We start from the raw sequence: 12,952 nt of genomic DNA, 5'->3' as shown, positions 1-12,952 counted from the left end.
CTTACCGACTTCTGATCAAATGACATACTTTAGAGCCCACATTCTTTTAAAATTTCAATGTATTAATAACGCTGCTTAGGTTTCACTCGACCCAAAGGAATGAGACGCTAATAAGGCTTACCAACAACACAGCCAATATGCTCTGAGAAAGACTACCACACGGTTCCAAGAAGAAATTTAGAAGCAAGACAAATCAGTCCAACAAGATGCCGCGACTTATAAGTCTAAATGTAATTTCAATCATTAATTATGAAAGAAAAAAAAGTGACGACAATGCAAATTTCTCATCCGTTTATCAAGTCTCACTCAGAATGGAAACATATCACTTAAATTTAAATTCAGTTGAACACTGAACATAACGAAGTAGATATGATAATCACTTTCAATTATAGGAAAATTACTGTATGCTGTTCTCGAAAATTATGTAAACCATGAACCATTTGACCAAACGAACATGAGTATAAATTTAAAGCAGAGCTATCAAGACCGGGTGTGTTTTTCCACACGATGTACAATCCATCAGCTCGAATAGAGGCTGTAGCATATTGAATAAGAGTCGGACAAGACTTGGCTGTCAACAAGGTTAAATGGGCTAGATCACGCATGGTGCAATGCATGAGGTCAAATCTAGGCAGTAGAACATTCAAGTCGAGCCGTTATGGTCTTGTCTGTCAACAAAGTTAAACTGGTTAGATCACGCGTTGTATAACAACAATCCAGAACAGAGACTCGGACGGCGTAGCAAAGAGACCTTTGAGAGAGTAAGAAGCATCTGACATGCACGAGCTCGCACGCAACCTTAAATTGCGCCAAAGTTTATGTACACAGTCCATAAGGAGCTTTAATAGTCTATAAATAGCAGTAAAATTATACGTGAGAGTAACCATATGCTAAGGAAATCGGACTTAATTTAAAGCATAAATTACGATAAATTCCACTCTTACTCAGAAAAGTCTATCTAAATGAATCTAGTAAACTCCAGGCACTTCGTACGGGGTCACATTTATCGGGCGTTGCGCGCAGGCGGTAGGGCGGCCCGGCCTTCAAGTTGTCCCATTAATGTGCCCGCATTAGCAAGGAATGTCAAATGGAGCCGAGGTCTGAGCGCGATATTCGGTGTGCGCAAAACTAAATGTTAATCTCAATCAATCGTCAGTTATGGAAAGATCGGGTTCCAAAGGCCGGATCCCTTGTGAATCAAGTCACGAAAAGTTCAAGAATTGGCAACAGGCCATGAGCCTATTTCTTCAACGCCGACACTTATATTCTTAAGAACTTTGGGAAAGCATTACAGCGGCTGTCATCTACTTCTTTTCTTAGATTATGAGTAGAGGCGTTCGTGTGGACAAGGTGAATTTAATGTTACAAAGATAATAAAGTATTCGTATGGATACGACAGCAGCATGAAACTTGGGTCGAAGAGTCTCAAGGAATCACTTGAAAGGAAGAAGTAGGAGGCATACAACTGGGATGAGAAGGAGCATGAGTATGAAGCGGGGCGGTGAGTAGAAGAACGGAGAAGAAACGAATGAGTTATGGGCAGATAAGTAGGAGGAGAGGGAGTATGAGAACAGCAGGGGGGTGGGGGGTCAGTTCATGCACGTTGTAGTTCTCGGTGCTATCGGGGCATAGGAGGAAGACTGGCCCCAGGGCGCTGGTTATTAGAGTTTGCGGTCACAAACTGCCATGTAAAACATGCTAAACACAGCCAAGCACCGCGCTAAACACAGGACAAGAGCAGTCTCTTCTTCCACCGTCGCAAAAAGCACCCGCAAATGGCACGTTTCGCGCCAAATACGAAATAACACAGCGGGAGCGACAAAAAACGATCATTGCGAGAAGCCACTTGAATATTCCTACGGAAATTTGTTGACCGAGTGCTGCGAGCTGGCGCTCATGACCCAACAACAAACGTTGCGACAGCAAATAAACCTTAGTGGAAAAACACTTGGAACTTTCTGTTCATATGATAAAAAATGAGCTTCACAAACCAAAATCAAAGTGAGCAAAGCCTGAGTGAGGCTAAACACTGAGTGAGTAGCACAAAGTAGCCATTTTCATTTTAAGCGCTAGCAAGTTTCAATGGACATAAACCATGTGCGAATATATTAATTAATGGAAAGCAACATATCGAGTAGGAGAGGACGTGGATATCAGTAAATATCAACATTTATTTTCGAGAAGTATTAAATTATGTTCTCAATAAACTAGAAAACCGACATGTCTAAACAAGTAATCAAAATTAGCGGCCAGTCAAATTGCAGTGTGAAAGCTGATCTTTCAACATAATTTAGCGTCTACCGTAACTAAACAATTAAGATACAACTCGCACTAAAAAAACTTTTCCAACCAATAACACTTCTAACTTTTAACTTCAAAATAAAAAACTTTCGATGCCGCAACAATACGTCCGAATAGATTATGCATTTATAAATTTTATTTCAATACATGTAATTTTGTTGAAAAAGGAGTAATGAGTAAATTAAACAATTCAGAATGCGGATAATTCTAACCTATTGCAGCTTACTTTTGTAAATTTTCACGAAGATATTTTGGTATATTTTCAAGTTCTATCCCATTTCTATCGATAAACGAACGTTATCAGTTTAGAGGGTTTACGGACAATAACGAACACATGTTTCCTCTGTACACTCAAGTCTGAAGTACATAAAGGTTTAACCGAGGTTAACCAAAGTTAGTATGTAAATCAAAGGTTAACAAAAAATTTCATCTCACATGAACGATCAGCAAGCTGTGAAAATACATATTTATAGGCACTTGGCTCTGCGATCTCGTAAACTGCTTTTTCAACACCCAGCTCCCAGACCAGGGCTTGTCACGGCGTCTGTCGGTCTAACAAGACCCCGGATCACTAGAGGCCCCTAACAATTGAGCCAGCACTTTATCAATTGAAATGCAGAAAAGAAAATAGAGTTGAATTTACTCATATATAAATAGCATTTTGTTTTGAAAAGGTAACAAATTATACCAACAGTTTTCCAGTTCCAAGTGATCCTCACTATCGGCTTGCTCAATAAACGGTGGAATATCTGAAGGACGCTCGGCAGCCCAGGGCCATTGAAGTATACGCGAGTAATGGCGTATGATGGACGCGCTGCCACAGAGTGCGCGGCTTCGGCGCATATGAATCAGGGTGACAACGGCCAATTATTGCAAGGCTTAAGCTTCCCAACAGCGCGACTTGCGGCGCTTCTCATTGCCAACGCGGTCTCGTACAGCGACCAATGAGTAGCGACTTGCGGCGCTTCACATTGCCAACGCGGTCTCGTACAGCGACCAATGAGTAGCGACTTGCAGCGCTTCTCATTGCCAACGCGGTCTCGTACATAACCTCTTTCACTTCACTAGAAGGCACTACAGCTTTCCTTCTGAAATTTCCGCACATATATACATTATAAGAAAATCTAAATTTTTTGTTTTAATGTATCGTACGCCATTTAAGTTTTTCTTTCGTTATTATACTGATCTACTATGCGTAGATGCAAACTAATTGAGAGAAAATCTCATCTTTGTGCTCAAAAAAAAAATATACTTAGAAGATAATAGCATGATTGGCATCTCCGGTGTGTAAACGAATAATTCCATATGTGGCTGCGAGACGAGAAACGAAAGCCCATTACAAAATTTCGAAAAACAAATCTATTAGCACCACTCAAGACCGACAGCGAGATACCAACCCCAGAAAAAAAAACACTTGAGCTACAAAGTAACTTGGAGCCCACGCAGAAGAGTGCAGGCAACATAGGTTATTAGTCTGGATTGGCACGGAGAATCATTGAGTGGAGTAGAGCACAGCTAAGTGGACGATGCCAAAGCAAATACCGGCCTCTTGAAAGCCGTTCCAGCATACACCGCCACACGAGTCATGGGCCTCATCGCACCAAGAGAGCCGTCCGTCCAGAGCCTGATTAGCAGATTTCTCATTCGCGTTGAGCTGATCTCATCAACTCATGGCTCAGCAAATGAAGGAGCTCAGGAATAAAAGAAAAAGAGCCCAATGATCTATGGCAGGCCAGGGCAATGGCAGCGAGTGGCCTCAGGCTTGCCACGCTTCATCGCGCGTCCCGCACCGAATATGCGTGCTCGACATGCTGGCTATATGTGCTCGCCATGCTGGCTGTATGTGCTCACCATGCTGGCTATATGTGCTCACCATGCTGGCTATATGTGCTCGCCATGCTGGCTATATGTGCTCGCCATGCTGGCTATATGTGCTCGCCAAGCTGACTCTTGTGCTCGCCATGCTGGCTATATGTGCTCGCCAAGCTGACTCTTGTGCTCGACATGCGGGCTATATGTGACCGATATGCTGGCTATATGTGCTCGATATGCTGGCTATATGTGACCGATATGCTGGCTGTATGGGCTCAACATGCTGGCTGTGTGCTCGGCATGCTGGCTATGGACTCGGCATGCACATAGATCCATGCTAGACGTTTGGCACAACTTGAAATATTAGAAAGATCCACAAATTAGAAAAATCTACAAAAAACTTATTACGTTCATTTTAAAACTAACTACCAACTTCAAAATTTAAGAAGCATGGAACACGTCAGCACCACTAAAATAGAAAAATTTGAAGTTTAGCGCACCACCACTGAAATAGAAAAAATTGAAGTTTAGCGCACAAACATTTCGTGGTAAATAAAGCGCTTCAGAGCAACACTAAGGTCGATCAAGAGCGCCTCATAAGTCAAGGCAGTCGAGACCTCGACCTCCGAGATCGTAAATCTTGCAACTTCATCGCAGCGATCGCCACAGCTCGGGACTGGAGGTTCCGTGCAGGTCGGCCAGACAAACCGGCACAAGGCGTTCGGCAAAAACTCGAGAATGAGCTTAAAAATCGGCAGAATCCCACGTGTACCTCCTCAGCATTATTGGCATTCTTGTTCTGTTAGGCATTCACTCTTCAGCACGAGCAAGCTTTTGGTCAGTATATATTTTTAAGTAAGAAGTTTCGGTTGGTAAATATGAGAGAAAAAAGGAGAGCGTATAAAAGCTATCACGATATCGAAAAAGAATTAAGTAGAATACGTAAGTGAAAATTGTCCAGAAAATCTCAGTCTTTTAAGCCTCATTTCAGAATCGAGAGAATCTGTTCCGATATCCAAGTCGAATTCTAAGAAGTGTATAATTTTTTAATTAATTGAACATTGCAATGATAATCAACATTAAGATTTCGCTATGTAAGACGAGCGGCACTTATTCAGAACTCATCGCCGCAGCAAAAGCCAACTCAACCATAAATCGCAAACGCTTCCAAAGAACGATGTTAAAATGATGAGAGGAGCTGAATGTAGCTCAGATTTCCCGGGAGTGCGTTCAGTCGCAGGAAATTGCCGTCCTTTTGGCTGTGTGCGATCATAGAACGCGTAGCAATATAAGCCATCGATGGCACCGCGGTGGGACGGCGCGGCACCGCGATCGATCTCAGCGGGCAAAACGCTCCTTTTTTTGAGGAGCGAGCGTAAGCAGCCGATAAATTCCCTCGAATGAGTTATGTAAATCACATTTTGTTAGAGAAGAGCAGATCTTAAATCTAAACAAGCGTTCTTTGTCAAGTTCGAAAACTTGACAATGAATAATTTTGTTGTCTGAGAAACATTCACTATAGCAAGAATATATATCGCAATCATCACGAAAAATTGTGTCAAGTCCTGTCGGGAACTAATTTCATAAAAACGGCTCAGTTGCATATAAGTCAAAATATAAACGTCATCGGCAGCGTTTTACCGTTTTTTAAATAATAACATCCTTGCCTGCTGATTAAACAAGGCAAAAATGAGCAGCTATTTTTGTAAAGAGGTTCGCGATTAGTGAACAGACGAATGAAACACGTCGCTTGAGCAACAAGTGCCGCGGGCAACGATTTTATCATATGAAGCGGTGCAGCAATGTCTTGCTATGTGCGTATATAATAAGCATAAACGAACAGCACAACACGTCGAAGTTGCTTGCTTTTCAGCATACGTTTAAGGTCATTTCCAGAAGGGCTAGTGAATGCTAGAGCTTTTAGATAAGGTCATGCTGAATTTAGTCTACATGTCAGAACGGATAGCAAATTGCCATTCCTTGAGCACGCGGGTGATTTTATTAGGTCGGAAGAATAAAGGGCAAAATTTCAGTTTTTACTCATTTGGTCGTATCAAAATACTCGTTTCTACAAAAAGTTCAACCGTAAATTACCTACGAATGTCGTCTCGTTAACGCAGACAGAGCTAAAATATTCACTGATGTGAGCACAGAATAAGCATAAAAAGCTTCCAGTAATAACGAATAAAACTTTAAAGATGATTTTAGAAGATTGCAATTGGCAACATTGCCTCCAACACAAAAACTCTACTGAATAAGATAAATCTTTCATTCGCGGGATTTTTACGCAATTGCGTCTTACCATTTTCAGGTAAACTAAATTTCGAATGAAATTAAAATTAAATGAATCCTAGCCTAACCGGCAGAATGTCAACCCGTGAGTGGTAGCACTTGCATTTTTGTGGTGCACAATTTTGTTCGGGTATGCAACATTTGCCACGATAAGAAAAGTTCACGTGACAGATAAGCCAAGTTGGCGGCGTGCTGGAACCACAGCATGGGGACTGAAGGTTAGGTCTGTCAACGACACACTTACACTAATTAGCTCATAGTAATTTAGCTTTACAGCTAATTACTTTGTCCTTTTGTGAGGGAGGAATGCAACGCAACGACACAGGCTGCTTATAATCACTACAATATCCAACTCGTTTTCAAACAAATGTTCAACGGAGGAAGGAAACTAAATTATTACGCTTACTTTTCGTTGTAACGCTAACTAAGTCCAGATAATAAATGAAGAATTAATAAACCTAAAGTAAGGGCAGAGTGAAAAATACAAATCTTCTACGAAGTTTCTACACTATCAAAGACTAATTTTCGAAGGCTAGTTACGATCAAATAATACTAGCTCAAGTACTGATACACTACACTAAACTAGAAGCTTAAAATCACCATAAGGTCGACTCATCTAGCAAGTTAGCCGGACTTAGCTTATATATATATATTTAATATTGTCAACGTATTGTCAAGCGACACACTCATCACGACGGCAAGACGCGCACAGGTTAATTAGATTCAACTCTTAAATCGCAGCGTATATGAGGCACACTACAACTAATCAAGCGGGCCAAACGTATATATATCCTGAGCAGCAACTTGTACAACGAAAATTTTGATGAATGTCGTAGTTATAGAAAGTTATAGTTATGTCTTGTAGAAGAACAAATGAAAAATTATAAGACGTTCTAAGAAAGTTTGAGTGTATAATTAATTTAGGTACTTACGGGTAACGTAAAGAGTGCCTGCCATGGCTCCAAGTAAGAGCAGCACGAGCACAAGAAGTCCGACGAAGAGGAGACATCCTCTTTTTCTGGTGTTGTTGACACCGGCGTTAGCAGCGTTCTCTTCACGCAAGAATTTGAGCCGCCAAGCCTTCAAGAATCCTTGTCTTTTGAGCTTTGTGGGCGTGGGAGTGCTTGGTGAAGCCTTGTTGGCATCTAGAGCTTGATGGGCACGGTCGTGGGGCAGCAGCGCTGACACCGTGGGCAAAGTGGACGAGGAAGTCGAAGCCCCAACACTGTCTGCGCGAACCAAGAACCGCGCAGGGGTGCCGTGCGTGCCGCCACTGCGCAAGGATGTGCGGCCTGTTTGAACATAGGCTAGTGTAGGCACAGACTCCCCGGGAGGATGCTGAGGTTGTGCGTAAATGGGTTCTGTACTTGAATAATCACTACCGCCGTACTGGTACTCCGGACGAGGTTCTTCTTGTTGCCTGTGGAACTGTAGCCTGTCGAGCCTCTGTTCCAACTGTTCCAGTTGCTCCATGTGGTTGTTGTGGTCGGCCCGGTGACCGGGACATTGGTATACGTGATCGTGACCTCTCGGGGCCTGGCAAGAATAAAGAGGTTCGGCTCTGTAGGGGCCAGTTAAAGCTACAGACATTGCGCCGTTATTGGACAAGTTGTTGGGGAGGGTGTGACCAGATATGTGGTTGCCAGGAGCTTGTGCGTGGTACACTGGAGGCGGCATGTTCGGGTCGCCGAAGAATAAATGGGGGGGATTCTGCTGTTGGGGAGAAGTGGCGGGTGTTGAGTGGGAAGTGTTACCGGGAACTGCGTTGGCTACCCCACCCACGATGCGGTGTTGTGGATGAGCTGCGTGGTGAGTGTGATGGTGGTGGTGGTGTAGAGGTGGCCGATGTAGGGACGGCAAGTGGTGAGGACGGCGTTGAGACATGATGCAAGAGGAGCTTTCGTACACAGACTGATCGCTGTCAAGGTATGCGGGGTTCTCCATCTGAAACGGACAGAAAAATCTCCATTAATATTGGCGAAAAATAATTTTAAATCTCAACTTTATGTGACTTCAATGCTTAAATACACGTGAAACATGTAACAAAAATAAAGCTGTAGTCACGAGCAGCCTCTAGTACATCTTTACTAGCCAAGAAAATAATTAGGGAAATAATATTGAACGTCGGAGCCGACGAGTAAAATAACGCTGAGTCAATTTCGATTGTTTTCCACACACATTCTTGACAGTGATGACTAATAGCAATATCATTATGTTTAGTAATTCTCAAAATACACTTGAAAACTGTAACGTTTTCTTTCTAGAACACAAAGGAACAAATAACGCTGCATTGACAATGAAACGCTGCTTCAGTTACAGGTACAATTTTGCGACGGGATTTAAAAGGTTTAAATCTGACTCGCTCATTGCTTATTTCAACAAAAGGCAAATAATGAAGCTAGTGATGTCAGCACAGTAAAACACTTTTGAGAACAGCGCTGAAAACCCTCAAAAATATTTCATAAAAACATACAGTTCAATCAACGCACCTTTAATGCAAGCGTACATTGTCCCTAAATTAGCACCACAGGAATGAAGTTAAACGATATAGCAGTTTCTTAAGTGCGACCAAAAAGTACACTAATTGAATTTGAAACGATGGAACTTTCTTCACTGAATAAATGTGCACCAATTACGCGCCAAATTTTCGAAGAGCGTTAATTAAATGATAAAACTAGAGTACCAGCGAGCTCATTTAAACAATTTTCTGTTCATTGGCGAAATGGAGTAGACACAAGGCTGGTTTACACAGGCCTGGAGTGTGTGCCGTCACACTCTTTCAGGCACTTCCGTAAAAAGGATAATAAAGATCAGGTTTTTATGATGACAATTAAGAAAAAGCGGCATAAGAAGGCATTGCAGGGTTCCTATTTTATAAACCAAGCGCGTTTCCCGTACAATTTTAACTGATTTTGACACATATTATGCGGAGCTCAATCAAATTTGGACTTGAGAGCGGAATTTGTTTAATGCTTTGCTTTGTTTGGCACTGACGCTACACTGCTACAGCGTCAGTACCTCGTTCCTCATGATTTTTTTTAACCGAATAAAGACTCGACGGTAAAATAAAATAAACTCGCATTGTCAATCACGTTATCCACTAATCCACGTTGATTAATTGAAGCATACATATCACCTACCAACCTTGCTATTCTGGTGATGTGCATTTTTTTGGTAACTACTGCTTGACTGCTAGAAATGTTCCACAACTATCTGTTGTTCCCGCTGCGAGATGCAATAGTAAATACAGCCGGCAGGGCCTGAACTTTGAAGTGCTTCAAGCAAAGCATTTTTATCCGAGCAACTGTCAGGCGAGCGCACGATGGGTAAATTTCTGCCGTCACAGTTCGCTACCGCTGTAAAAAGTGCCAGTGAACACAGACAAAATTCACTGACAAGAAAGTGAATGAGAAACAAGCGAAATCTATATGAATTTAGAGCACCCTTTCGCTCCAGCAAATTCTAAAAAAGACCCGTGAGAGATTGATTCCTTCCTGTTCAATATCTGGTTGATATTGCACCTTCATGCTGGTTTAAACGACGCGTTCCTTGCAATAAGGCATTAAATAAATCCTAAACCAAACCATAAACAGCCAAAACCATCCGATTTGAAATAATTTCACGTTGTTAATTTATTCTCAAGTAATTTATTTATTTGCGTTACTTTCATCCAACAATCAATTACTTGGGTTAAAGCAGAAAATCTGGCTGAACACGTTGCCAATTGATGGATTAAGATTCACTTATGATATATTACAATACACTGAAAGTAGATTAAATTTGAGTGTTCATTACAGATTTGAGAAATGGGCATATTGCTTTGCTCTTTCCATTTCCCCACTTGTTTCTTCAAGAAACAACAGAATAACTGAAAAAATAAAAGGTCCGAGGCTGCGGCCATCAAACGGCCACGAGATTGAGCGACGTAAGTGACCGGCATCCTCAGCTGACCGCCTAATTTAGGGTCTTGTCCCGCTTGTTTACTTTCAATTTAGGGACCAAGACGGCCACTTGGCACGGCCTGCACTCCGCGTTTTGCAAGACTCAGCTGACCGCCTAATTTAGGGTCTTGTCCCGCTTGTTTACTTTCAATTTAGGGACCAAGACGGCCACTTGGCACGGCCTGCACTCCGCGTTTTGCAAGACTCGAGACACAGAAGCCAAGGCCTGAGACAACACGACTGGCGTTGGGGCACAAATCCCTTCACTTTTGTTCAAGCTTATTTTATTTGGTAAATCCACCATTGATCCCTGTAGTTCAAACAGTAAAGAAAAACAATTCAGAAGGCAACATAGAAACAACGTATGGATTTCATTGAGAGATGCGTGTACGGTGTATGAAGCTCGAAACCATAGAGAGCTCGAAACATCGTATTTCCTAGATGAGCAAAACTATTCTTTTTCTCTGGTGAAGTGTTTTATGAAGTCTTCGTCTACACCGACTCCATGAACCTTACAAATTTGATCTGCAGAAGGATATAATTGATCATATTAGCGTTTGCTGCCTTAATCCTTTGTGTAATAAATGACAAACGGGTTACGGTACTATGTACAGACCTGGTTGACCAGGTCATTTCACTTAAAGCTAAAGGTCACTGAGTTTCGACCATAGCAAAAGATAAGCGTAACGAACGAAGTCTAAAGGTTACTGAGAGGAACCTGTACACGCGAGCTACTACGCAGATAAACATTAGCAAAAATCATACTTCGCCTAACAATTCGGGATTCAACATTAAAGATTGAATATTCAACGACTTATATTTATACTATAGTAAAACTTGAAAACTCAAGAACTAGATGTTCATGTTCACTTTTTAATCAGTGAACACGGGAAAATTTCTTACAACACAGTGTAAATTTTGTTGGTCACTTTAGGAGCAAGCAAGAGACGAAGTTAGACACACGCATGTACTGCCAGGTCTTGCCAAAGCACGCAACGCGTATCATACCTAAAGTAAAGGGAAGCTTAATTGGAGTCTTCGCTGTTGTCAAAAGAGTTCCGAAGACCGTAAAACAAAGACCCAGCAGCCCTGATTGTCGCTGCAGCGAAAATGTGAAAGTTTCCGAAAAGTATACAAGCACGAGGCGCACAACAGAAGATGTCTAAAAATATCATGAGACCAATTTTAATCCACTGGATGGTAGCAAGAAGTATGAGAAATTTATAATGTTGAGCTCAGGGAATGGTAGTCGGTTAACTGTATGCCTGATCGTCAAGCATCTGCATCTCATATTTTTTATTAGAGACGAGACCAGTTCCTTAATTCAATGTCCCTATTAGCTATAAAAATTGAGACAATTTTCAACTTTGAGTGCAAATTCGGGACGTTACGAGGCGACTTTCCACATTTGAATAATCAAGTTTGAATAATCAATTCCCTAACAGTTTCAACTGTACCTCGTTGTTTTGCTACATGGATTCTTCCAGACACATTAATAACAACCGGCCTTTGATTATACTCAAATAGTGCGGGATTTATTAGAAATTTAAATACAGAAGCTATACGTTGGCGTGCCCAATCTACAGAATACTGTTATAGCCTTTCCATTTTCTGTAACACGAAACTTTGTTGTACGGGTCTTAAAAAGTTTGAACAATGCAACCATGTCTCGTAACGCTCAATAAAATCTGGAATAAAATTTCGAATAGGTTGAAAAATTATTGCCTTTCAATTCTATCCCGGGACACTCTGGACAATTTTCTCTTGGCTATTTTGTCTCGTCTCGTCCTGTTGTCAAGATTCACTTCGAGAAAACGATTCTGAGACGATGCTGTAAACATGAACGTATGTTTCTGTCATTGATTCGTACAAATCCATTGAACTACATACTCAATAAATTTATTAAAACGGTGTGTATATGAAATTCTTAGTATTTTGAACACATGTGTCTGATTCAAGCTGGAATGTTTTTTTTTTTCTTGAACCTCATGCCAAAAAAAGAGTTATTTTTTAATCTCTCAACGAAAGTAAGTGATTACTTTATAACTTTACATTATAAACAGATAGATAATGATTTGGTGAGCAGCCGTTTTTAATAATGCAGGTGTTATTTCCGGAGTTGCGACATGCTTGTACAACAAGTTCCAAGGATGACGATCGTTTTGAGTTCTGGACTCCCTTTTGGCAAACAAGAGTAGCGACAGCGTTCGCTCGGGACGCGCGCTGCCTCACATCAAGGCCTACGCGTTAACAATCCGATGACACCGACACCAGGTCCAGCGCATGGCTGATAAGACTAGGCCATACTTAGTTATTGTGCGCGCTTAGAGGCTCAGTTATTGGCACCGCATCCCAATACACCCATAGGTATGGATAATAGTGAAGGACAGATTATTGGATATCCCAACAGAGAGTACCTGGCATTCTTCAAATTGAACTAGATTCTTTTTTAGAACACTCAAGAAAATAAAAACCCATGCATAACTCAAATTACCGGTTAACACCTTAATTGATAGCAGTTTTAACAACTATGGAAGGCACATACGGCATTTTTAAAACGTTTCATATATAACGTAGGAAGATAACTACGACTTGATCGTAATGGA

General features: G+C 41.5%; 1 protein-coding gene across 1 annotated transcript in view; it reads right to left on the bottom strand.

The window, feature by feature from the left end:
- The window catches only part of LOC108672684, a 203,929-nt gene extending 195,584 nt beyond the window's left edge, over positions 1-8,345 (bottom strand). The window contains 1 exon segment of the mRNA XM_047879648.1: positions 7,338-8,345. Coding sequence (XP_047735604.1) covers positions 7,338-8,289 — 952 coding nt within the window. The 5' untranslated portion in view covers positions 8,290-8,345.
- Positions 8,346-12,952: the final 4,607 nt, after the last annotated feature.

The sequence above is a fragment of the Hyalella azteca genome, unplaced genomic scaffold (assembly GCF_000764305.2).
Source record: "Hyalella azteca isolate HAZT.00-mixed unplaced genomic scaffold, Hazt_2.0.2 contig3531, whole genome shotgun sequence".
Taxonomy (NCBI): Eukaryota; Metazoa; Arthropoda; class Malacostraca; order Amphipoda; family Hyalellidae; genus Hyalella; species Hyalella azteca.
This window is presented reverse-complemented; position numbering and strand designations above follow the sequence as displayed.